At 38.7% G+C, this 25,351-nt stretch overlaps 1 protein-coding gene across 43 annotated transcripts in view; it reads left to right on the forward strand.

Moving 5' to 3' along the window:
* Positions 1 to 25,351, forward strand: part of Abi3bp (ABI gene family, member 3 (NESH) binding protein) — a 212,335-nt gene that overhangs the window by 101,847 nt on the left and 85,137 nt on the right. For 38 of the 43 annotated variants that reach the window (XM_006522277.3, XM_006522260.1, XM_006522254.2 and 35 more), the window contains exons 7-17: positions 7,282 to 7,324; positions 8,299 to 8,370; positions 9,003 to 9,095; positions 12,957 to 13,034; positions 14,815 to 14,889; positions 15,593 to 15,667; positions 16,587 to 16,658; positions 17,115 to 17,189; positions 23,122 to 23,184; positions 24,388 to 24,462; positions 24,978 to 25,052. In XM_006522277.3, the coding sequence (XP_006522340.1) occupies positions 7,282 to 7,324; positions 8,299 to 8,370; positions 9,003 to 9,095; positions 12,957 to 13,034; positions 14,815 to 14,889; positions 15,593 to 15,667; positions 16,587 to 16,658; positions 17,115 to 17,189; positions 23,122 to 23,184; positions 24,388 to 24,462; positions 24,978 to 25,052 (796 nt within the window). The remainder of the gene's footprint in view (positions 1 to 7,281; positions 7,325 to 8,298; positions 8,371 to 9,002; positions 9,096 to 12,956; positions 13,035 to 14,814; positions 14,890 to 15,592; positions 15,668 to 16,586; positions 16,659 to 17,114; positions 17,190 to 23,121; positions 23,185 to 24,387; positions 24,463 to 24,977; positions 25,053 to 25,351) is intronic. The other 5 variants (XM_006522283.1, NM_001014399.2, XM_006522284.1 and 2 more) reach the window with 3 other exon arrangements.

Below are 25,351 nucleotides of genomic sequence, written 5' to 3' on the forward strand. Positions count from 1 at the left end.
TTTGCCACAACAGAATTGATTTCTTCTTTCTTTTCATAAACAGCTGTGATAGGGCTGGGGAAGGAACTTCCTGCATCTGTGACACAGAGCCAAAGTTGTATCACTTCCAGCTGTGAGGTGGAGCACCCCCAAATCCAGCCAGCTGTGATGAGCTGTACTTTAAAACTCTTGGTTATTTCCAAAGGAAAACCCAAGTTCATTGAAAAGCTGCTTCAAAGCTCTGTGATACTTTCTTTATGAGCATCCTCCAGCTAACAGAAAAGTGTCTCATGAGCTGACTTCTGTGCTCTTAGGCAGCCTGAGACACGGAAAAGCTCAAAGGACTCATACAGGACTGCCTTTGGCCATGATGTGGTCACTTAGAATCTATTCTGAAGTTGAATTAATATTTCAGATGTATATTTCAGTCCAAATGAAGTCTGTGTCCAAATATTCATCCATTTCTTCTCTGTGACCCATCTTAAAACGTGGTATTTCAAGAGGCAGATGATGAGGCAGATGATGAGGCAGATGACTTTTAAGTAAAAAACTTGTTGACTCTTTTCATTTGGTATTCTCAAATTATACCTTTGAAAACACAAAATATCCTAATACACTACTAAAAAGAGTATCTGACACAGGAAAAGCATTTTAACATCAGGCCATCATTTCTAAAAGATAAAAGGCTAGAGGTTTGTGCATTAAATCACCCCATCTCATGCCCGTGGCCACAGTGCATGCAGTAATTTATATAACTAGGCATGTATTCTGTTGGCAGGCCCTGCTCAAGTTGTGTCAAGGACATGTGGCTGGGTCTCTTCTGATTGGTTAGTGCCTTTGTTCTACCTGCTGTTAGTATCTTCAATGATGTCACTATCTTTACCTCTAGATAACAGAAAGTATTAGCTTTAACAAAACTGTGACTTTTCATATATAATGTAAATGCATCATATAAAATTCATATAAGGAAGAAACTGTTTATTATAATATTTGTGATGTTTTCTTTTTCAGAGTCTATATCTTCTTAATGTAATATTTTTGTTTATTCCTTGTATGCAATAGACTACAGACTTTTTATTCAAAGTATATACCTATCTCCTATTACTTGTTATTTGTGTTTTATTTAAAAATAAAATGGCTAAAATTTAAATACATTTTCTCTCTAAATTTTTTTTTGTTTTGGTTTTTGGTTTTTTTGAGACAGGGTTTCTCTGTGTAGCCCTGGCTGTCCTAGAACCCACTCTGTAGACCAGGCTGGCCTCGAGCTCAGAAATCTGCCTGCTCTGCCTCCCAAGTGCTGGGGTTAAAGGTGTGTGCCACCACTGCCCAGCTCTCTCTAAAATTTTTAATTTAGTGTATTCAGTAAGCACCACTAGTTATTGAAGTATGCACTACATTTAAATATATTTTGAAATATAAAGTTGTTTGATTCAATTTCCCTCAGAATCTGTGTTCCTGTAAACAATAGTGACAATTCTACCATTTCATTTTCCATTTAAAATCAACTTATTTTAAGAAAGCTACTTGCACAAAACGGAGGGTACCTCGGAGTGTCCTCTTAAAGTTTTCACTTCTCAACATGGTTGCACTGAGGTTGTAAGTTCCTAACATGGTTGTGAAGGGCGCATTCAAACCACAGCATCATGCCAGCCCATGCACACTGTGTGACAACAACACGTGTTCATAGGGGTTCATTAAAGCGGAATGAATGTGTAAATTATAACACTGATCAGACAAATGAACCAAGAGAATTTATATAGCATGAGCATAGCAAACATCTTCATTCTTAACATCTGTTTTATTAAGCAGAAACTTAAACATACACACACAGAGACACACAGACACACACACACACACACACACACACACACAGACACACAGACACATACACATACACATACACACACAGACACACACACAGACACACACACACAGAGACACACACAATCACCCTTCACCAGAGGTTTATATCTTATTTCAGTTGAATTTCTTATAACCAGAAACTTGAATACTTTTAAAAGGGGCATGCTAAAGTCAATTTTATCCAGATGTTAGACTGAAATGGTATGTTTTGTATCTTTCATTAGATCATTCTAAAGTGAATTAAAAGCCAAATTTAAAAGTGACCAAGTGCTTCTTGAGTGGTTTGGCTCTTGAACCCTTGCAATGAAATTTCAAACACCCCTTAGCTTCTTCTAAATAGACAGCTGAAACTTTGCAGGGCCTGAGAATAAAGGTAATTCTCAGTGGACACTCTGATGCCACAAAAATGCCAGATGGACAAACCTTCCAATAGTCGCCTTGATTCACACTAAAGTAAAGGTCATTTTCAATATAGTATCTAGGAGGGAGTTGGTATAGTGCAAAAGGTGAACTTAACACTCTTTGTCTTCTGTGGCTGTTGCTGCTGTAGCTGTCAGTGCTAAACTTATTTCTACACAATAAAGGGCTTTCTCTAATCATGGCAAAAACACACTAGCATGACAGCAACACCTCCCAACATACACACACACACACACACACACACACACACACACACACACACTCTCACTCAGTTTATCTCTACTGGCTCTCTGTTTCCATTCCAGTGTCGTTTCCGCACCAGGCAGCACCAACTTCATACTCTGTGATTGTCTTGCTCAAGGCATAGCACCATGGTTAATCAGTCTATTCACGGCTAGTGCAATCTGAGATACCTATAAAGAGATGAGACTTTTGAGAAAAAGAATTTATTTCTTACAGAGCAGTAAGGGTTATCTTTACCTTCTGACATCTTGTAAACATTTAGAAAATATCTTGCTAAGTGAAGAGGATAGACATTTTAGAAAGAATAGTGATGGAGGTTGCAACAAGGTTGGGAAGGTTGGGAGTCAGCAAGTTGCAGAGCAAAAATATAGCAGAGAAGCTGCCAAAGGATATCACTGCTAGGGTGCTATTCATACCTATGTATAACTTATTTTGTTGTTTTGTATGGGTGTAAGATGCTGCAGCCTGGGTAATTCATAAAGACCATTGTCTCAGTTACTGTTTCTATTGCTGCAAAAATCCACCATGACCAAAAAGCAACTTATGGAGGAAAGGGTTTATTCAGCTGATACTTTCACATTGCTGTTCATCACTAAAGGAAGTTAGGACAGGAACTTAGAACAAGGCAGGAACCTGGAAACAGGGGATGGTGCAGAGGCCATGGAGAAGTGCTGCTTACTGGCTTGCTCCCCATGGCTTCTTGATCCTGCTTTCTTCTAGACCCAAGACCACCAGCTCACAGATAGAATCACCTACAATAGGCTGAGCTTTCCTGCATCAATACCTAATTAAGAAAATGCCTTACAACTGGATCTTTTGGAGGAGGCATTTTTTTTCCTTAGTTAAGGTTTTCTCCTTTAAGATGACTCTAGTTTGTGTGTCAAGTTGACATAACTAGAGAGCACAACCATAGATGTGTGCTGTATATAATTCTAAAGGCAGGAAATTCTAAGACCAAGGAGCTGGCACCTGGTAAAAACCTTCACAGTATGTTACCCTGTGGTGGGAAGCAAAAGGAAAAGAGGGAGATGAAGCAGGCTTAGCATTTTATTTGTTTCTTCATTGGGTTTCTATTGCTGTAGCAAATACCATGAGTGCAAGCAATTTAAGAAGGTTAGGGTTCATTTTGCCACACAGATTACAGTTCACCATCAAGGGAAGATGGGCAACGGCTCAAGGAGAAACCTGGAGGCAGAAACTGAAGTAGAAGCCATTGAGGAATGCTTGCTCCCCATGACTTGATCAACCTACTTTCTTATACATCTCAAGACTACTTGCCCAGGAGTGGCACTGTCCCCATGGCCTGGGCCCATTCACATTAATTGTTAATCAAGAGAATAATATCCACAGATTTGCCTTCAGGCAATCTGATGGAGGCATTTTCCCAACTGAGATTCCTTTTCCCAGATAACTAGCTTGTGCTGAGTTAACAAGAGACCAGGCAGGATGATTAGGAAACCCACAGTATTATTGGTTAACTTACTCCCCAGCAATGGAGGATCTCTTGTGATCTAGTCACCTCCTATAATTTATGCCTGCTAACAGTGTTGTACTGAAGGTTAAGTTTCTAACATGTATTTTGAGAAACATATTCACACCATAGTACAACACTGACCCACACTGCCTGTACCCTAGTTCCTCATTATCAAAACCCATGGCCCAGCATCCATCCATCAGTTTTCATAGGAACAAGCCTATGAAAACAGAAGGGAAGTGCTGGTATTTATTTTTAAACACTGAAAACAAAACTCGACTATAATTGATTAAATCTTGGTATCTTCAGAATTACATTTTGTTTTCTAGTGATTTTAGGTGACAGATGTTTTCTTTTACTTTTACTTCATAAGCAGACACCGAAGAAGAATTCAGTGTGGATTTCCTGGCGGGAACTTTTGTCTTTGGTGGACAGTGAATAGCTGGACTTTCTTGATCCCTTTAAGCCTATCTTCAGAGATGTGGATATTTGCTCACTGGTCTAGTCTTAGCCTTTGGATTTCAGCTTAGGAAAGAGAGCAATTACAGGTCTAGAATGAAATGCATTCTGCAGCTAAATCATTTCCTTATTTTTGGCAGCACACCCTGTACCTATATTCTTGTCATCAGCTTAATAAAACATTGGTCAGTACTCAAGCAAGAACTCAGAACAGAAACTTTGTTCCATTCATGTAGTGAGTGGAATATTTTCCATTTGTCAAAAAAAAAAGTTTGTCTGAAACAAATCAGTGTCACATAGGAACTGTAAATTAATATAATTCAGTGCAGAGGTGATCAGGACAGCCATGTGTAGGCATTTCTGCTATAGTGTGTTTGCAGTCTTTGAGAAATGTCACATGGTGCAGATTATCGTGATAGGACTCCTAGGGCAAACAAGCTGGTATACAGATGTCTTTTTAACTGTAGTTTAGACCTGACCTATTAGTACTAGGAAGATAATCTGGTTTCCTACTCAGGAGGCTCTCACGTAGCCGGAGCCTGCTCTACTACACATGCAGGATTCTCAGACATCTTAATCTCATGGATATAGAGACTACTGTGGTGGCTAAGGGTGGGAAGAGGGGTACTGAGCAAGGAGGGCATGGTAAAGTTTCAGTTGGACAGGAGGAAGAGGTTCTTGAGAATAATCCTGCAGTAGAAAGCAACAATTAAGTTTATTGAAATGCATTTCACATTTCTTACCACAAGAGTGATGGGTCACACTGTATAACTTTGTCCAAACATCACATTGTATCTCATAAGTATTACATGCTTATAGACAAATATAAAACTTATAAAATATAAGTAGAAAGAAAACCAAATATGAACTGTTCACATGTAAAAAAAAAAAAAATTCTTAGAAGTGGTAGGTAAAGCTTGGGGTACTTCCGCATTACCAGCAGAACAGTGCCTGGCTACTGTTAGGTTGGTATGGGGGGGGGGGCATCATAAAGTGTCAGGGACCTGTCTTCAATGGGAGCTGTGTATATGTACCACAGTGATGAAGCCAGAAGGAATCTTTCTGCCAGTGTGAGCTCATAGATGATGCTCTTTTTCTTTGCTATGAAGGTTTGTTTTCTTTTTTTCCTTGTTCATATGGTTTCCCTGTTCTTGCCTGAGAAAAATCATGGCAAAGTTAATTTTCAATCATTGTTCTGTCCACCAGTGGCCACGACCTAAGTTGCAGTGTGGAAACATGTGACCCACAAAGTAACATGAAAATATCTTTCTCTGAATATAACTATTGTAATGCACTTATTTCAGGAACTTGGCAAATAAAGGTATATTGCATAAAAATTAATGTCAGCTTATAATAACTACTGTTCAAACTTTGATATATTTCCTTCTAGTCTGTTGTATGTACGTGTATACGTATGTACGTACGTATGTATGTATGTATGTGTATATATGTGTGTATGTATTGTAAAATTGGGTTATAATATGAGTCTAAATTTATACTTATAGTGTTCATATTTTTCAGGATATTAAATAGAAGCAAACCATTTGAACTACGACTTATTGAATAAAACTCAAACTTTGGGCGATGAAGTTGTTGTTTTCAATTCTAGTAATAAATGTACTCACACACATAATTATCTGTACCCAATTGATAATTATCTGGGTCAATACGTAGAGATTATACTTTTAAAAACATACACCCAGTAATGATAGTAGGTTCTTTTACAATTTTTAAACATACTATAGGAAGAGAGATATCTAGGAATAAGGTTGGTGTTATGGCCACTCTTTACTATGTCTTACACCATCCTGAAAAATAATAATGTTACCATACTCTTTTAGTCACAACTGTGAATGCCTGTTTTATTACTGTCTCATATTCAGTGTGAATTCAAGCTAGGCAGATCTGCACATGCTGTGTCTATTCTGTGCATGCAAGTTAAACCAAGTGCCAAAATTTGGCCACTCTTCCTCTTTCAACAACTCATCTCTAATCCTCCTATTTGGACTTCCTGCAGCTCTCGTTACCACCTCTCTCAACACCTCTCTCATCTGCCTCACCTTTGGCCATGTGATCCTGTCTAAACCTATTCCTAGGCATAAAGTGACATCAAATCATCCCATGGGACTTGGAAGACAGTTTGGGTGAGGGAAAGACGTAGCATCCATATCACCCTCTGGGTCGTGACCTTCAGAGTCCCCATGTATAAACCTGGGCAGTGTGGCAGAATGATTAAGTTCAGGTTCAACTGTTCTTCACTTTGGGGCAATAAATGGTGGTGCTAAAAGCTCATGGAGGTCATCGTATCTGCAGCAGCAGCAGCATTAGTAGGCCATGCTCAAATGGTTTGACTTGATTGCTTTTAAAAGATAATGTGCAGCCTGGCATCTTTTTGAGAGGAAGGGTGAAGAGGATGCTTGGCTGGGCTATATCTCAAACAAAATACAAATGAGCTCTCTCCCCTCTCTCTCTCTCTCTTTCTCTCTTTCTCTCTCTCTCTCTCTCTCTCTCTCTCTCTCTGTATATATACACACACACATACATACATACATACATACATACATACATACATACATACATACAGGACTTAGTTTCTTTTGACTGTAATTTCTAAGTAAATGGGTGCTCTGAAGACCTGCTTCTGTGTGGTTTTGGCTTTCTCGAGGGGAAACAAATGAGTTCAGAACAATGTGGGCAAACGTGCGTGCTGAATATCTATCCAGTGACTGCTAAGGCTCCATTGTGGATGGTTTCACTGAAGACAAGAAAAAACTTCCCTCAGAATTTTGATTTTATTTTAATTATCACTGATGTTAAAGCTGACTTTGTTTCTCTCTTTCCAGCCAGTCCCGAGGAAGCTAATCCCACTAACGATCATTAAGCAAGGTAATTAGTCTGGCGCGTTCAGGAACTGTTGTAGCAGTCTGCCCAACTAATATACACAGACAGTGTCTGTTTTCATTTTTTCTAACAATGAGGTTTGGAAAACATTTGAAGAAATTAGTGAGTTAGTAAGTTTGTGGTTCATGCATACTTTTGGCTGTGGTACCAATATGAAAACCCTTAAATAAACCATACCATTTGAGACCAAAGCAGTGGTATAATGTGTTATATTTAAAATAATAGTTAAGCATGTGGGTCTTTACTTAGGATTAAGTTAGCATACGTGAGGAAAACGATTAGCAGACCATTTAGGATACTGAGGATGAAAACTCTGATTTAGCAGTCACTTGGGAAAAGTAAAGATGTGCCCATTTTAAGAATTACAGTGCTGTATGTCATTTCAGTGCCTAGCTGTTTTTGTTTTGGCTTCCAGCTTTCAAATTATTAAAATGACTCCATTATTTACGGAAAAAAAAAACCACAAAACTCTTGGTAGAAGAGCTAAAGCCTGAAAATAATTCTTCCTTTTAAGAAAACACAATGTCCTAAACATAAACTAAAGGCAGGGCCAGCCAGGTACTGCTGGAATCACGGAAAGATGCTTTGATTTGAAGATACACGATTTCTAATTTCATATTGTCTTGGCATTGCACTATTTTACGCTAGTTCTTATTTTCTCTGTGGCGAGGGCAGAATGCATAGAGAATAGAGACAGGGAGAAGTTTCCAGGATTTAGCATGGGATACTTTATGATAGAATGGTAAAGACACGTTTTGTTACCAAAAGCAAGGATGGTGAGGTAAGACCTTTCTGATTCTTCTGTTTTTTGGTAGCCAACCCACTGAGTTGCTTCCCTTGGTTGATACATTTAGATCAAGGCTGTACAAGGGACAGTAGCTTTACACCTACTGTCACTACTGTAGTGCTGGTTCCTGTGTCCATCCCTATCACGCTCTTGTCTTTTTATATTTCACCAGTGATTCAGAATGTTACTCACAGGGCTTCAACCAAATCCCCAGACAAGACTCCTTTTGGGGGAACAATATTAGGTAAGTCCATCACAAAATGTGTATCTAGAATGGGCAGCCTAGGCAATCTTTTGACGACATGGTTCTAAAGGGGTTTCGCACTAGGAGCAAGTGTGCTAAATTAGTGTCCATGCATTTCATTTTACTGTTTTAACTTCTTGGCTGGGTTCATTCTAAGCTACCAACCAAGAGACACCTACTTTATCTTGGCATGTTAAAAGGGGGTGGGATGGAAATAACTATAGCCCATGGGAAAGCTTTGAGTCTGTGAACCTGAATCCAGGAGATTTCTATTGATAAGTTCTAGATATGGGGGGGGGGGAGAGACTCTTTAAAAAAGGTGTGGTCATCTTCTTTTTTTCTGCATTTTAAATTTTTTCTATTTATTCATTTATCTATCTATTTATTTATTTTTATTAGATATTTTCTTTATATACATTTCAAATGTTATCCCGAAAGTTTCCTATACCCTCCCTCCGCCCTGCTCCCCTCTTCTTGGCCCTGGCATTTCTGCATTTTTAATGAGGAGTTAAAGTTAATCAGGAAGGCAGTGTCAACCTTTAGGTTCTGCTTTATGATTCTGATTTTCCGAGGTTTGTTTTTGTCTGGTTTGTTTTCTTCCTCCTCTTACTCTTTTATCTATCTCCTTACAGTTCATCTGATTATTCCGGGTCTTAATGAATCCACTGTAAAACTTCCCACATCCATAATGCTTGAGATTTCCGATGCTCTCAAGGCACAATTAGGTAAGCAAAGGCTTTTCAGTGCACACTAGCACTGGGATGATACCGCACAGCGACTATGTAAGGGATATTTCAGATGAGCTATTTGAGGGCAAAATAATGAGTGTGGAGGAGGAAGTTGGAGGTTAGATATTACTATCAGTCATCTGTAAGGAAAGCTATTTTATGCATATGCATATTGATATGGAAGAGGAATGGGCATCAGGATCCGAAGTGCACCCATTTGAATAGGTATACTTGCCAAGTAGAGAACGTTTCCTAAATCATACTCATTGAACTTTGTTCTGAGCAGCCATTAGGTATTTTCAGTGGGAACGGACATAAAAGGAACATAAAAATGATGGCGTGCTTTACAACGGTATTGCTGCCTTCTTCTAGAAAGAATTGGGTACAATTTGTGCCAAATCCCCTTCAAAGAGGTCCAGAGGATAATTCTGGTAGCCACATTTGACTATCAGATTGGGTTCAACGTTGTCTCTCTGGCTATAGATCTGTAACTTAGATAATGGCCATTCAGACTGAAGTGAGACAGAATGGGAGGATAGTTTGAAGGCTAATTATGGTGAATTGTTTTCTATTTCCATGCATATTAGGTGGTGTGTATGAGTTACTGTATGTGTGTTTACATGTGTGGGCATATATGTATGCATGCTCATGGATACGTGTATGTGTACACATGGAGGACTGAGGGAGGTTGATTTTTAAAGCATCCTGAATTACTCTTCCAGCGTATTCACTGCAGCAGGGTTTCCTAATCAAGCATAAGCTTACTGTTCTGGTTAGTCTTGCCTGCCAACTTGTTCTGGGGATCCTGTGTCTCTGCCTTCTGAGGGATAATAATAGATGGGCCACCATGCATGCTCACATGACATTCAGTGAGTTTCAGGGATCTGAACTCTCTAGTCTTATGTGATAAGTATTTTTGCCACTGAGCCATCCTCTTTTTTAAAAAAACAAAACAAAACACTTTTTAAATAGTTTCCCTTTTGAGAACTCTGCTTAGCCCAATTTTTTTTAAATTGTTTTCTTAATGCTTAGGGATACTTTAGTTCCTTGTATATTCTAGACACTAGTCATCTATATGATGTATAGCTCAAAAACATCTTCTTACACTCTGCAGGCTGCCTCTCTGCTGATTTATTTACAATTACATTTGCTGTACAAAGCCTTCAGGGTTTTCGGAGACCCTATTTGTTGGTTTTGTTTCTTATGGAGTCCTATCTAAAACGTCCTTATGTCTGCCTAGATACTGAAGTTCTTCCTTCTTTATCCTCTAGCAGTTTCAGAATATCAGCTCTCATTTTGGTTTTAGTTGGTGGTGATTATCCATTTGTATATGAGTGGTAGTTCAATACAGATATACAAAGGATAACAATGAGTTCAGGATAGGTGGCATATTTATCACTTCGGACATATGAGATGTCTTCGCATTGAGAATATTAGAACTCCTCTAGCTGCTACTTTGAAATGTCATATTAATTGCTGTAAGTCATAATCATCCTACTATGCTATAAAATGTTACTAAGTTATGGGGAGATATGTTTATAGTTTAGAAGTTGAGTCTATATATAAATCATAGCTTCCAGATGTTTTTCTTTCAATCTGTAAGCAAGTTTTCATTCTGTTAATTGATTGTTTTGCTGTGCAAAATTTTTCCTCCACAAAATTGCATGGAAATAAACACTTTTATATTACCAAAGGAGAAATAAACTTAAGTTAATTATCACTGCAATTCAGAAGAGTTGTATTTTTTTGAGAGACTAAATCCTAAAAATAATAACCCCATTTCAGCAGAGCCCATCATGGGACATTAAGAGATGCAATAGCTTTTGTTCTAAGAACACATGGTGTGAATAAATAAACAAGAGAAGTCAGTATTACACAAACTCATCTCCAAGGGACTTACAAAGGGTTTACCAAAGCTAAGAGACCTCTTGCCAAAAGTTAAGAAAAATAATAGTGTTGAAAATAATATAAAAGAAAAATGGAGGAAAAAGAATTACTGAGGTTTAGGCCATAGTTGGATAGTGTTTTACTCTCTCTCTCAGGATAGCAGGTGTGTAGTGTATAGACAAATGCTCATGGGTTGCAAACTGATGCTAGAACTCTCTCATCTAAATTTATTTCCCATCTCCCAACTACTCAGATATCTGGTGTGTCATATTTAGAAGTACCATATGCCTTTACAAGAAATTAGCACTGTATGAAGGTTACAAATACATCTTGAGAAGATGGCCTACCATATTTTCCAATTTGTGACTGAATTTTAGGTTAATGTGATTGTCAATTAAAGGCAGCTATTGAATATAAGAACCTGAAACCATCTAGTTTCTGGTCCCTGACTGAGAGTCTAAGATCTGGAGGGAGGGGAGACTACAAGGGACACACACACACACACACAAAGAGAGAGAGAGACAGAGGGGGATAGAGACAGAAAGACACAGAGAGAAACACAGAGACAGAGAGAGACAAAGACAGAGATACAGAGACAGACAGAGAGGGGTACAGGGGGACAGACAGAGAGATGAACAGATAGAGACAGACGGACAGAGAGAGAGAGAGACATGGAGAACAGACAGAGAGATAGATAGAGAAACAGAGAGTCAGACAGACAGAAACAAGATTCCAAAGTTAGGTTTCCTAGACAGATAGAGGTTAGCAAAATCAAGACCATAGGATATTATTAAGGGAAAAGGAAAAAAGTAACCAAACTGCCCTGATGGAGTTGGGAACACTGGATGGGACCTTGTAATTGACATTTGAAGGGTTCATCTTCCTCTGGTGTGCATTGAAAAGAAGAGGAACAGAACTCAGGAGAAACTTGTGAGTCAATGATTCTTCACTTGATAACAATCAGAATAATTTAAAGCTGTCACTATGGAAGATGTCAAGAAAGAAAATCTTGGTAAATAGTAGGGGGAGACAGAGAGACAGGCAGGCAGAAACAAGATTCCAAAGTTAGGTTAGGGGGAAAGATTTTATAAAATGTGTGCATGTTTGGTCATTACAGACAGACTTGCTACTCTTTTTCCTCCTTGTAACGAGATGAGAACAGTGTTGTTGACTATTTCTGCGATATAAGTGTGCTGTCTAACCATGGACCCTAGATTAAGAGCAGCGGCCAACCCACTGCACCTGTCCACAGAAATGTGCACACCCCAAACTGATATGTGTCTGCTTTCAAATTGCTTTCATGTCACACCCCAGGTTTAGAAGAAAGGTTTCCCAAAAGTTGCATAAAAAGGAAGAAAATTCCATTTTATCTCAAAATCCCAGAAATTGCACCAGAAGATATATGAAACATGCATCTCAAATGAAGCCCACTCACTCTCAATATGGTTTTGGTACACATTTTTCCAAATAGCTTATTTTCCTATGTCTCTTATTTGTGGGTTTCAAATTTTTCAGTGTTATAGCCTGTATATTTTTTACCATCTGTAATAATGGAAAATCCCTATTGATGTGTGTTTTTTTAAATTAGCTTTTCTTGAATAAAATTAAAGGAACATTCGTAGGTCCAACTATGCCTTGCCGAAACTTTGAGTTGAGTGATGGGATTTATTCAAGTATTCTATCGTGAGTCTGTCATTCCTGTACCTATTAAGATCTTAAATTCTAGGGCTTATTGGGAGGAACTTTAAAGTCTGTGTTCTATTCATACTAGCCCTTGGGACAGTAGAGTGGACTGGCTGGCAGGAAGAGGTGTGTATATATAAATTTTTGTTGTTGTTACATGCAGGCATTAGGCTCATACACATAAAATAATCAAATAACTGTGCAATACATTTTGTGATTGATTATGTTTGCCATAAGGTAATGTTGGACACTGTACTATGAAGAAATAAATTGACTTTCTTTTTTCAGCTAAGAATGAAACATTGGCTTTACCAGCAGAATCTAAAACACCAGAGGTCGAAAAATTGGCAGGGCAGCCAGTAACAGGTAAGGAGATGCTATTGAGAAAGGATGAAACATTTTTTCAAATAGTGAGTGAGCTATAAACCTTTTTTTAAAAAAAAAAAAACAATGAAAAAAATTAATTTTGATCACAAAACAATAAGAGATTCTAGGGCTCTAGGCTTGGGAATAAAAGAAGAGATGCAAGTGGGTGGAGCAAAGGTTGGTGGATACAATAAGTAGCAGAGGAGGTTTGAATTTGATGATGAATGGAGATGCCCTGAGAGCTGAGAGAGTTTTACACTAAAGGTGACATAGTGCTCTGTGGCCCTTCCTCTTGTACGAACACTAAATACCATTTTTTATTGCCTGGCTAGCTTCACAGGTGATCAACATAACAGAGTGTCTTATATCTCTCATAAATCCATGATGATGTCTCTAAAAACACATTGAAATCATTTAGGAATCCGTAATATAGAGAATGTGTATAGTCTGGCTCAAAAAACAAACAAAAATCAAAAATAAAACAAAAACCTTCAAACATGAGGGAAGCACTATCCCCATAGTTTATCATTGCTGCTACCAAATGTTCAATGTCTGTTCTCCAAATAAATCTACCCAGCTGATTCCTCTGGGGAGATACTAGGCTCAGAAGTACTGAGTTTTGACCAGAGTAATGCCACCTTATTCAGGATTTCGTGAAACAAACAATGGCCAAATATTTCCTGCAGATCGCTGTTAGTTAAAGATTGCTCATCAAAAGTGAGCTTTTTCATTCATAAAATTTCTATAAATTTGTGGGGTTCCACTTGCATTAAATTTGGGGGCTTGTGTTGGTCAAGAGAGAATACAGTTGGTGGAGTAACAAAATAACTAGAATATATCTCAACAGAGTATATAACCTTACCGTAAGAAAGGGGCCTTTATAAGATGAGGTAGAAACCATTTGAGCTACCAGCAGAATCCACCTGGGTAACATTCAAAGCTGATTTTTTTTTTAATGACTTTGGTGTGATCAGTTAGTACAGAGAAAAGTACAGGTTTGAGCAGTGGTTAAACGAGGCTGTTTCTGTGTCAAACGTTCTGCCCAGCCTTCCAAGTTCCACTTTCTTCTCTTGGCACGATGTCTGATGAGAGTCTTCAGATTTCCCAACTTTCTGCCAAGCTCTCCCCAGAACTTTCCACTTCAGAAATATTTGGGCAATCCCCAGCCCTTATTATTCAGTATTGTTTAGTATGTGTCCTTGCTGCAAAATTTCAGGGTTTTGTAGAATGTTAAAATCTCAGTATTCATGGTTATTATTTCCCCACATCGTTTTATACACATCGTCATTACCTTTATTGAAGCAGCTCAAAAGACAAAACAAACTCTCTCAGGCTGAACATTTGAACACTGCCCACAATTCAGCCTGGGCCTAAACTCTGCTGGTTATTTGTGGGGTTTAGAAGAAATCTGGTAACATGGTAGTTGGTTTTATTTTACTCTGGATCTTTTTTTTTTTCTATTTATTTATTCACTTAAATCGTCATGAGCCTGCTTACCATAGGCACCACACTAAGCTGTGGGGATAAAGAAAGGGAAGACGAAACATTCAGATTGCTGTGAAAAAATGGCTTCACACCAGAGTCAGGCAAACCCAACCTGGAAAGGGTGGATCAGGGAGGAGAGGCAGCCAGAGCACCTGGGGCAAGTAGGTAGCTAGCTAGCCCGCACCCTAGGAAGTTGAACAGATATGTAGGCTGTCAACGGGTGTGCCGTTCCTGGGTGGCTTCCTTAGTTTATCATCTCTTAGCTCATAAAGTTGTTTTATGTATTACTTTTCAGTGACTCCGGAATCAGTTTCAAGAAGCACTAAGCCCACCCTGTCTAGTGCTTTAGACACTGCAGAGACAGCACTGGGTAATGCTAAAAACTGTCTATCCATTCCCCCTCCCCCAACAATAGAACAGCAATGATAAGGAGCCCCAGCGCTCACAGGTTTAACACTGCTTTATCTTGCCACGACCCTTCTCCCTCCTTTTTTTTTTTTTTTTTTCTTTTTTCTGGGAATTAACATTCCCATTTCTTGGACAAGTTCTACTGGAGAGCTGCACGGTGCCTTGATCTTGGTGACCAATGGGACAGACAGGCAGGTGTGGATGCTGCGCACTAACCGCATGGCCCTTCTGACCCCTGTCTTGTGGGTTGGGTGGGCAGGGTTAGTGTTTCAGCCTCGAGAGCTGCTGGAAATCTTGACTCTCCCTGGGATTTCTGCCCAGACCAGCTATGGGAAATCTTGTGCCAACTAAATTTGGGAAGAATCACCGAGAGACATGGTGTTTAATGAGAATTTCAGTTGCTCATGGTAACTGCTGTTTCTATCTGCTGTTTTAACCAAAAGAATCTATCTTGCTCTTTGTATTTGTTCTCTTCCCTTGAAGAAAAGGAACAGCATGTGTTTGGCTGTGCGCGTAGGAGGCTGACCTAAAAGACATCTCCCATTTAACAGCTACGTGACTTTTCCAAGGAAAGCCAGCTCTTTCTATGAAAGTCATGGATTGCTCACTGCACGCTAGTCTGTTGTGAAGTGTCACATTGCTAACTGTGTCCTTCTTTATTGTAGTCCTCAGTGAGAAGACGTCAGAAACAGCCCGCTCTGTTCTAATACCTGAGTTTGAATTGCCCTTGAGCACTTTAGGTAAAAGTCATCAAGCGATGTAGCGGCAATGACTGCCCCTTCGGGAGTATTGTGCATGGCTACTTCGAAATACTTGGCGTCAACTTTATTCAAATAAATCTCACAAGAAAAGGGACAAATAATATAGAACAATGAGCTCTCAACACGTACACCTTAAATGTGATTTTTAAATATTTATAATTTAGGGCCCTGAAGAAGCGTTTCCTATGACAAAGTCACCGGTAGTTTTTCTTGGTGGTGGTGACATTGTTATTTTATTTTATTATTTTGTTTCACTCAGAATCATATGAGACTGAACAAATTGGTATCTTATCTCTCCCCCTATTTATTTCTAGCTTTATCTTGACAGATAAGACATATTAGATGTTTCTATAGATTCCTTAGGATTCTTAGAATTTTTTTATGAATGTAGTATTTAAATGGAGAAGAATATACATAGAATTCTATAGGTGCCTTATGATTTGTAAAGCTCTCACACAGATGTTTTCTAATTCACCCTGTTCAGGGCTTTGCTTGGATTAAAGGGAATTATACCTAAGAACACATGTATTTTCAGAACTTACAGAAAACTAGTAAATGTAGATGGAAAAGCCTGAATGCTTCATTTAGTGGCTTGATTATAAAATTCCATAAAAAGGAATTGTACAGTGTGCATGGTGGTCCATCCTGTAATAACCAAACATAAAAAATATAGACAAGGGGTATCATGGATTCCTGACAACCTAGGCTACACAATGTCTCAAAAACAAACAAACAAGTTATCCGTCGTTAAAACAGTAAAAAAATACTTCTGAGTATTTGCTTGACTTATGGGTGATATTTTCAATCTTGTATTTGTTCTTTTTGTAACTTTGAAACATTTAGAAACCTTTTTTGTTTTTATGCACCTGCCCTAACTACCTCATGTGTTTTATTCTAGCTCCAAAAAGGTTCCCAGAGTTTCCTGAGGCAAAAACAGCCTTCCCATTGGAGAAACCTAGGGGTTCCTGGGGTAAATAGACATGCTTTGTTTTTGACGCTTTGAATATGCGTGATGAGCTCAGGGACAGAGTGCTGGCCTGCCACGTATTGGGGTTGGACTTGATCAGAAACGTCACATCAGACGGGTGGCAATCGGCTCTGTAGAGCACTGAGTCCTTTCTCTATGAAGCTAAATGCATGAGTGCTCTCAGTTAACTCAGGGAAATCAATAGTTGGTGGGTTGAAAGGAAAATAAAAAATACTATTTGGTTAGATTTCATACAGCATCATCAAAAGCCGTGCCTGTTACTTCTGCATAGTCTTGCTGGTTGTTTGCTGTCCGGATGGGTACACATGGCTTTGTGTATACGGTGACTGCCGATTGGATCCATATGAGCTTTGCAGTGCACTTTTCCCACCCACTTACCTATCCCAGCAGTCTGTCTGTCCTAATACATTCAGCACCTTCTGATTCTCTCTAATATAGCTTCAAGTGAGGAGCCATGGGTGGTACCTGGAGCTAAAACATCTGAAGATTCCAGAGTCGTACAGCCTCAAACTGGTAACTGCATTCTTTAAAAACAGAAAAAAAATTACTTCTGGCTTTACTTACATAGGTTGCATTATTAGTCATCAATCTACTTTATGGCAAATAGTGATGCGTTTCTCTTGTTTCCGCTAGTGTGCAAGCATGCATCTCTCTAAGCAGTAGTTTAAATATTCCATGGAACCACCTCAATTTATGTTAAGCTTCAAATTAAAATTTTAAATTAGGTTATTTGTGATCACAAGAATTTATTCATTTAGGAGTTGACACACTAATGTTTATATTTTATATATTGTTGATATATTTGTACTTTCATTCACATGAGCTTTCTCACTTTTTAATTTGGGGTATACTTGTGCATATACCAAGCTGCTTCCTCTGCAGTTTTAATATATAGCATTAATTTCAAATTACTTGAGTAGCTTCCCATGTTTAATTATTACAAACTTGAAGAACCCAGACTCTGAGGAACTGAAGACCTCTTAGAAGATGTTAGGAAACGTTCGTTTGTCTGTCTCCTGTGAAATGATCAGCAGAAGGGAAATGACTCTTTGCCTCTGCTGGTTGAATACATTCGGAAAGTGAGAGGCTCTGTGAATGAGGATCTTCATACCTTGTGACTAGATGGCAAGACCATCTGGATGGTGACAAAGCTGTGCCCGGAGCATAGCACAAACTGTCGGCCTTAATGAGAGTGTGGGGAGGGGAAAGCCAGTTGTGGTTTTGCCTGTGTCCTATGTGAATACAGAATAATTTTGATTTTTGTCTTGATCTATTTTCATGGCAGAACAGCCTCATCTAACATTAATATCCTTGGAGACTACTGGCATTCAGCAGGGGAAAGCCATGGGCCAACTCCTATATGGCTGGCGCTGTTTGATTAGTCACTAAATGTGAAGTATTGTTTCCTTTTGTAAAATGTATTTTGTTTTGGAACTTAGTGGAAATTTTGCCACCTTTACACTCTGTATCAAAACTGCAGAGTGAGTGTTCTCATAAAGACTTCTGTGCCACTTTTTGAGATATAAAGGACAACTGAGAATTCTAGCTTGCTTGGTAATGGAACCTCTTGAGCTATTTTGATAGTTTCTGGCAATGAAAGAACAGGATATTTGAGGTTTGGAGCCCTGCAAGAAATATGAGAGACACAGTCACTTAATATATTCTCCCCTGTACTCAGTCTCTTTGCCCTAACCTTTCACTAGTTCTGTATGTTGTGATTTTATTATGTGGACTTTCATTTTGTATAGTCTTCTGTAAAGTATGCTAACTAGGGATGATTTAGCTTGATTTCCTTGGCAAATCTAATTTTCCATAAAGTATATAAAGGAAATCATAAAAATGTGCTCTATAATAGCATACCAGGATGTAAAATTACTCATAAATTCTGTGTTTAAAGAAAACTGGCCAAATCTTTGAAATACTTAAGTACTTGTGACAGTTACTCAGGGTTAATTCTGTCTTTCTAGTGATTCAGTAGAGTTAGACTTATGTTCTATTAGACAGTGGTCAGTCTGCTATAATTCTAGTGTTACAGTAGAAAGCGTTCTAGAAAACTCTAGACCTTCTACCATCTGATGGACAGTGCACTTGTGTCTCTGTGATCCACACACTGCTGTGTCCTTTCCCCCCTTCAAATTACATAATTTCTGCATTAATATTCCTCAAAAGCTTATGGACCCAATGTCACTGGTCTTTCTGAAGGCCTTCAGAATGGTTATTCCTTTTATAGTAGGCTGATGCAAGAGAGACTTTGCCCCGGGATGGGCAGACAAGCAATAGTTAGGCTCACTGAGTTTTTCACAATCACTCCACTGAATGACTCCCAATGAAAAGTGAAACAGCGTCATGTAGCATGCTTTGGAATTTTGGGAACAGAGTTTCACAACAGAGAATTACATGTTCTTCTCCTGTCCCCTGAGTGCAGTAACCTGAATTAGTCCATGAGTGTTCTCTGAGGACGTGTGCCCGTTTAATAAAACAATGTCCTGGTCAAGTTTCTGTGTTTTCTATGGGCAAAAGAGCTGAAAAGGCTCCTAAATCACACAGATAGGGTGTGTGTGTGTGTGTGTGTGTGTGTGTGTGTGTGTGTGTTGTCTAACATCCTAACACGGTACAGGAGATATAGGTGATAGACATGAATTTCCTGTTTCTGGCTTGATGGTGCCAGTGTTAAGCCTCCTTAATTTATTTTAACATTCTGTAAAAGGGCTTTCATTTAGTACCACAAAGTTACAGAATCAAAGGAGGAAAATGGCCACAACCCCAGAATAATTCAATGCGTTTGATTTCAGCATTAGAAAACCCTTCTGTCTGTCCTTCCCCAAAGTGTTCGATCAACTGAATCACACCCTCCAATATATTGAGAGTTATCACAAAAATGTCTTCCTCTGGTAAAATCATTTCTTTGTAAGCCACAAGTCATCTTTTAGAGACTCATCCTGTCAGGTCAGGATGGAGGACAATCAGTCCTTTTATTACATTCCACATTGGAGCTTTCTTTAAGAGGTCAATGTTCGCCATTTTCAGTGTGGAATTCGTGCATAGTTTGTAGAAATTCATGCAAACATGTGTCACATAGCTAGGCTCTGTGAACTAAATAGCTTGGCTGGCATGAGGAGGAGTTTATTAGTTGGAACATTCATATCCTGGGTGATTTCCTTAGAGTTGTTGAAAGGAGATAAACTCTGTATTTGGACCTTACTGCCTGCTGTGAGGTACTGATTAGCCCAGAGCTGGCTCATCCATCCAAATTAAACCCTAGAGAGGATGGAAAGTAGGAACAAGTTGCAGTGTTGATGCTCAAGGGTGAGAAGGATGGTATACAGACTCACTGTGGCCTCTTAGAGATTTATGGGCTCAATCTTTCATTTCACAGACTTCAAGTTTAAGCAGAGAGGTGCTATAATTTTCTACTAACCAAAGTATTGTTTGTGTATTCAAACAGTCCAGAGAATCTGGGTTGCTTTCTTAGCTGGGTGCTTCCCTTCGTTATTTCTTCATGTGGCTGTAGGAATTCTGTTTTCATGGCGATGCATAACAATGGCAAGTCTGGTAGCAGATATTTAGGTGCACAAATTTCTATATTATAAAATGATTAAAAGGAGTGTTTCTCTTCCATCCCCACATCTAAGTCAGAAGGTCGTTACTTTTTTGAAGACCTTAACACATCTTCCAAACTAATTTGTGTGCTAAAATGGGAACTTTGAACATTAATTCTTCTGTTGGTCTACCATGTACCAGGATCTAGAACCTTGTAAAAACAAAATAGCTATGACAGAATCTCTCCCTAATAAGGTCTTTTATCCATGAAATTATGTTAGAAAAGGAAAATCTTTTATATGGTTATTGATATTCAAGAAATTTAAACAAAATAAAAGGTATTGTTGCTTATTTGGAATGCTTTGTGTACTACCCATGACTCCATCAGGGCATTTTTATGTTAGTATTTACATATGTTTAGTTTTTCAAAGTAAAAATATATGGCCAATAAACATAATTACCAAATGGTCTTACAAGTATAAATACTTCTGGAAAAGCTGAAAGTAAAATTTTGTGTAACTGTGACTCATTATTTTGCTTGTTATAGCTTTTAATTGCGCTATCCATTTTAGCTCCCAAATTTGATTTCTCTTTCAACTCTGGTCTTACAGAAGCTTTGTGAATTAAATATCAAAGCCATTGCCTAGTTTCAAATAGCATCAGTGTTTTATCCAGTAAAGTTGGTGATAAACAGCAAGGCATGGTCGCATGCACACTGTCTGAAAAAACAGTAGCATTTACCCCAAACTCTTGGGGCTTTTCATCAATACCTAGAATGGTTTGTTAGAAACAGGCCATATAATTTAGTGAATTCTACTCAGGCAGGTTTAAATGCAAAGTTTTGTAAAGAACTTTTAGATGCCAAAGTTTTTGTAAGGAAATCTAGACCTCATGGTGAAATTAAGAGCATTTTTTTCAGAGAATTCCATTTCAATTCTGCCCTCTTCTCTCATAGCTGTAACTTCAGAGTCAAAGGATTTTGATTCAGTACAGCAAGTTGAGGTGGCTGCTTTTCAAAGCTGTCCAAGCAGCATAACACTTCTAGTATGTAGGGTTTTTTTCCCCTTTTCTCCTTTTTCTTTACCACTCAACTCTCAAAAAGTATAGAAATAGAAATATAGGAAGCAACTGAGATAACAAGTGTGTTATTTGGATCCCAAGTATGTTCAAGAAAAAGACTTGAAAGTAAGAGACTCCTAACAAATGGAAATATGCATACATGAACCATAATTACTAGAGGATAGCAAAGTATTCTATTCCTAGTGATGCCTCTAGTGATGACTTACAGAAGTTGTCAGCCTTGCTTGGAACCTAGAAGTGTGAATATAAGAAGTAAGGTTAATTAATAAATACCCATTCGAATAAAAATACAGACTGCAGAAAAATTGATCTAACATATGCAATTGAAAGGGGATTTGGGACTTACCATAAATGCAGCCATGGTATTAATTTGCAATTTCACAAGTTGAGAGGAGTATGTCTAAATTGATGACATTTCCTATCATTTAGAGGGGGAGAGAGCTGATGTCACTAGAAGCTTGACTTGAACCTTAAAGCAGGGCAAGGTTTAGCAGTATTTTTTGTTCTTTGAAAGATTAGTCATTCCTGTCTTTTAAAATCACAACTAGGCTAGCTTTACACTAAAATGTTAGGTCCTAACAAAATATGATTCTAGCAGCATCTGCCTATTTTTACACAGGATATTCTATTTCCGAGGTCTTTGTAGGTTTACCTTCACAAGTAACATACTTCTCCTGTGTCCTCTTATGGGATCACATGAGTTGGTCTCTTCTTTGAGACTCTGTCTCACTGTATAATAGCATCTTACAGCTTCAATTAGCATGAGTTCCATGTCATTAAATTGTCATTGGGTCCAATGAATAAATCCTCCTGCGTGCTAACCCCATGTTATTAATTCTTCTATGAGCCAATTTGAATGCCCATAATAAGCAGTGTCTACCTCCAGTTTCTGCTTTCTCTGCCTCTTATTTCCACAGTGGCAGTTATTTGTGCATCCAGAGAAGATTTTTCAGTACTGTGTTTACTTGCAATTTATTTTATGTGAACACGAAATTTATCCCTATATTGAAATAGTTAAGTTTGAGTGCATCCCATTTTCTTCCTTTTATACAGAATATAAAAATCTGCCTTCAACTCTACCCAACTTGTAGAAGGGATCATGACTCTTTGGAGGAATGTAGAATGTTGCCTCTGAATAAAACCAAGAGAGGTGGTGCCAAGTGTGCCCTGGTCTCAGTCCCACTGTCCTTAGCTCTGAAATTAGGGTGAAAATGCACCAAGTCAACAATCCCCCCCCCATATGAACACTGAGATTATGTTTACCACTGTAAACCTCAACTTTACCGTCTAGAAAATGGACAGACTGGTGACAATGCCTGTCCCGCCTCTATCTCAGGGATGGTAACAAGGGTAAAGAGGTTAATGAGTGAGACAATGTGAAATTTTAAGTACCATTTGCTTCTTTGGTACTGTACCAGAGACTTTTATGAAGCAGAAAGACCAAGCAATGGATTCTACAAATAATACCTTCTATTTCAATGTGCCATCTTTTTCCTTCTTTAGAAGCCTCTCCCCGAGCTGCCATATGACTACTAGATTTGTGTTTATGCTTGCTGAAGCTCTTTGATTTAGAGCTGGCACCACTTCACTATAAACAAGTGACAAAATTTTCACAGCATTTTGGGGCCAGGGCCATGGCATGGTAAATGCCTGCAGCTAAGACAGTAGTGGTGACTATCAGCTCAGTCAGTTGTAAGGAGGCCAAGAGCTCCAGAATTTAGAATCTATGTAAAACTATGCTTTAGCCACCACTAAAATATGTCAGGCAATCATGCATAATATAGCAAAACTAACATGTCTTTTGTTTTACTTTTCTATTTTTAAGCAACTTATGATGTTATCTCAAGCTCAACAACTTCTGATGAGACTGAAATAGAGATTCACACAGGTATACCCAGCCTTTCAACGATGCCTTTGGATCCTAGGTCGTCTTATACCTTGTGGTTGCTCTTTAGTTTTTGTAGGATGAAGAAGTGTGCTCCCCAGAGTTCCATAGCAAGTAGTATCTATCCCCATCTGTGTCTGGGAGACAGTTCCTGTCTATCCCATTGGGGATTGCTCATTATTTTTTATCAGTAAACAAACTCTGTCACACAAGGGAAGAGTACAGATAGACGAGGCCACTACCTGGGGAAAGTACATGGCTCAGAAGTTAAAAGACTGTTCTTTCAGAGGTCCTGAGTTCAATTCCCAGTGACCCACATGGTGGCTCACAACCATCTGTAATGGGATCAGATGCCCTCTTCTGGTGTGTCTAAAGACAGTGACAGTGTACTCACATACATAAAGTAAAAAATATTTTGTATTCCTAGAGAGTATTCTGTAGGGTAGTAATTCTCAAATGGGGATGGTTTAGAATCTCTCTTCTGCACAGGGGCATTTGGCATTGCATAGAGATATCTGTTCTTAACTGCGGGGGGAGGTGCATCTACATCTAGAACATAGAGACTTGGGATACACTTCTGTGCACACAGCAGCCTCTGCCAGCTAAGCTTTCTTGGGCACCAGTTGTACTGCTGAGCTAAGGAGCCCCAGGCTGGGATGGGAGCATCACTTGTTTTTACAATTCAGTTGTGTCTAAATCTTACATTCACTTGCTGACCCATCTACAGTGGGTTGAGCTCAGCCCAGCGGCTTCTTTTAGCAAATGTGTATCATGCATCTACTAAACCAGTCCTGGAAACCTAAATGTCAGACTGGTTTCTGTCAAACCTAGATAGGCATGCAGTATGCTTTGTATGAATAGACTTATCTCAACATTATTTGTATGGGAAGCAAAGATAAATAATTGTAATCCTCATAGTAGGTCCATTCGGAGTTATGAGGTGAGGGAAGTAGGAAAAAGGCAACTGAAAATAAGTTGAATGGCATAGCTGCTTTATCATGGGTTCTGATTTTTCAGTGATGTGTGTTTTGTAGAGTGAGGCCATCTTCAGTGCCTATTGAATCACTGGCTTAAAGCACTGGCTAGAAATTCCCTCAAGTGTCCCTGATATTTTCCTTTCATAGGGCACCACTTCTTACTCAGGAGTTTGTATTTTATCCCCAGTAACTTGTATTCCCTTTTAAATGTTGACATTTATTCCAACAGCAACAAGAGATCCTATTCTGGACTCTGTCCCACCTAAAACTTCTAGAACTGCTGAACAGCCAAGGGCAACACTGGGTAATGTTTTTAACAGAAAAACTGTGCTTTGTTTTCCATTAAAAGTTCCATAACCCATGTGGATGCCTTTCTTCCAAAATGATCATTCGATCCCATTTCATCTAACCATTTACCTCTTTTCTATTTCTGAACATAGATGAATGATATATTTTTATTCAGGCATCTTTTATATTCCATTTTACATCTGACACTTTCTCTCATACTAAGTGAACTCCAAAAGAAAAAACCAATTTCCAATCTTTAAGAACTGCATGGACATCTTTCTCATCTGCAACATCTCTTGCTCTGTGCTTATGGCTTGCATCCCCTCATGTTCATGGACCAAGTTTGCCTGTTCTGAGCAATTAGCATTCTCACTTTCCCCTGCCACAGTGCCATCCATCAGCTGAGGACAACATGCATCTTTTCCCATCCTTCTAGCATGCAAATTATGCCATCTGAAAGCATGTTGAAAGACCTAAAATACCTCATTTTAACTGAGATTGCTTGGTGGGGTGGGGTATTTATGTTTCCAGCTCCAATCGAAGCGTTATTTGAATCCCGAAATGTGGAAATCTTCACCAGTCCTGAAGTGCGACCTACAACGGCTGGTAATTGATATCATTTGTATAGTTGTATGCTTTGAAAGGACAGATAAAGTGACAGCAAAGAACCAGTGACATTTGCTTTGATGTTTTAATGAATAATCATTTCTTTTCTTTCTTTACCATGGGATCCTTCAAGAAGCTGAGTTATCCATAGTTAGTCTTATGACAAACCTCAAGGGATTTGTACAATTCTGATGTCTATATATTTTGAAAAGTATTTTTCTTTCTTTCTTTCTTTCTTTTTTTTTTTTTTGGAGACAGGGTTTCTCTGTATAGCTCTGGTTGTCCTGGAACTCACTTTT

This window comes from Mus musculus, chromosome 16 (assembly GCF_000001635.26).
Source record: "Mus musculus strain C57BL/6J chromosome 16, GRCm38.p6 C57BL/6J".
Taxonomy (NCBI): Eukaryota; Metazoa; Chordata; class Mammalia; order Rodentia; family Muridae; genus Mus; species Mus musculus.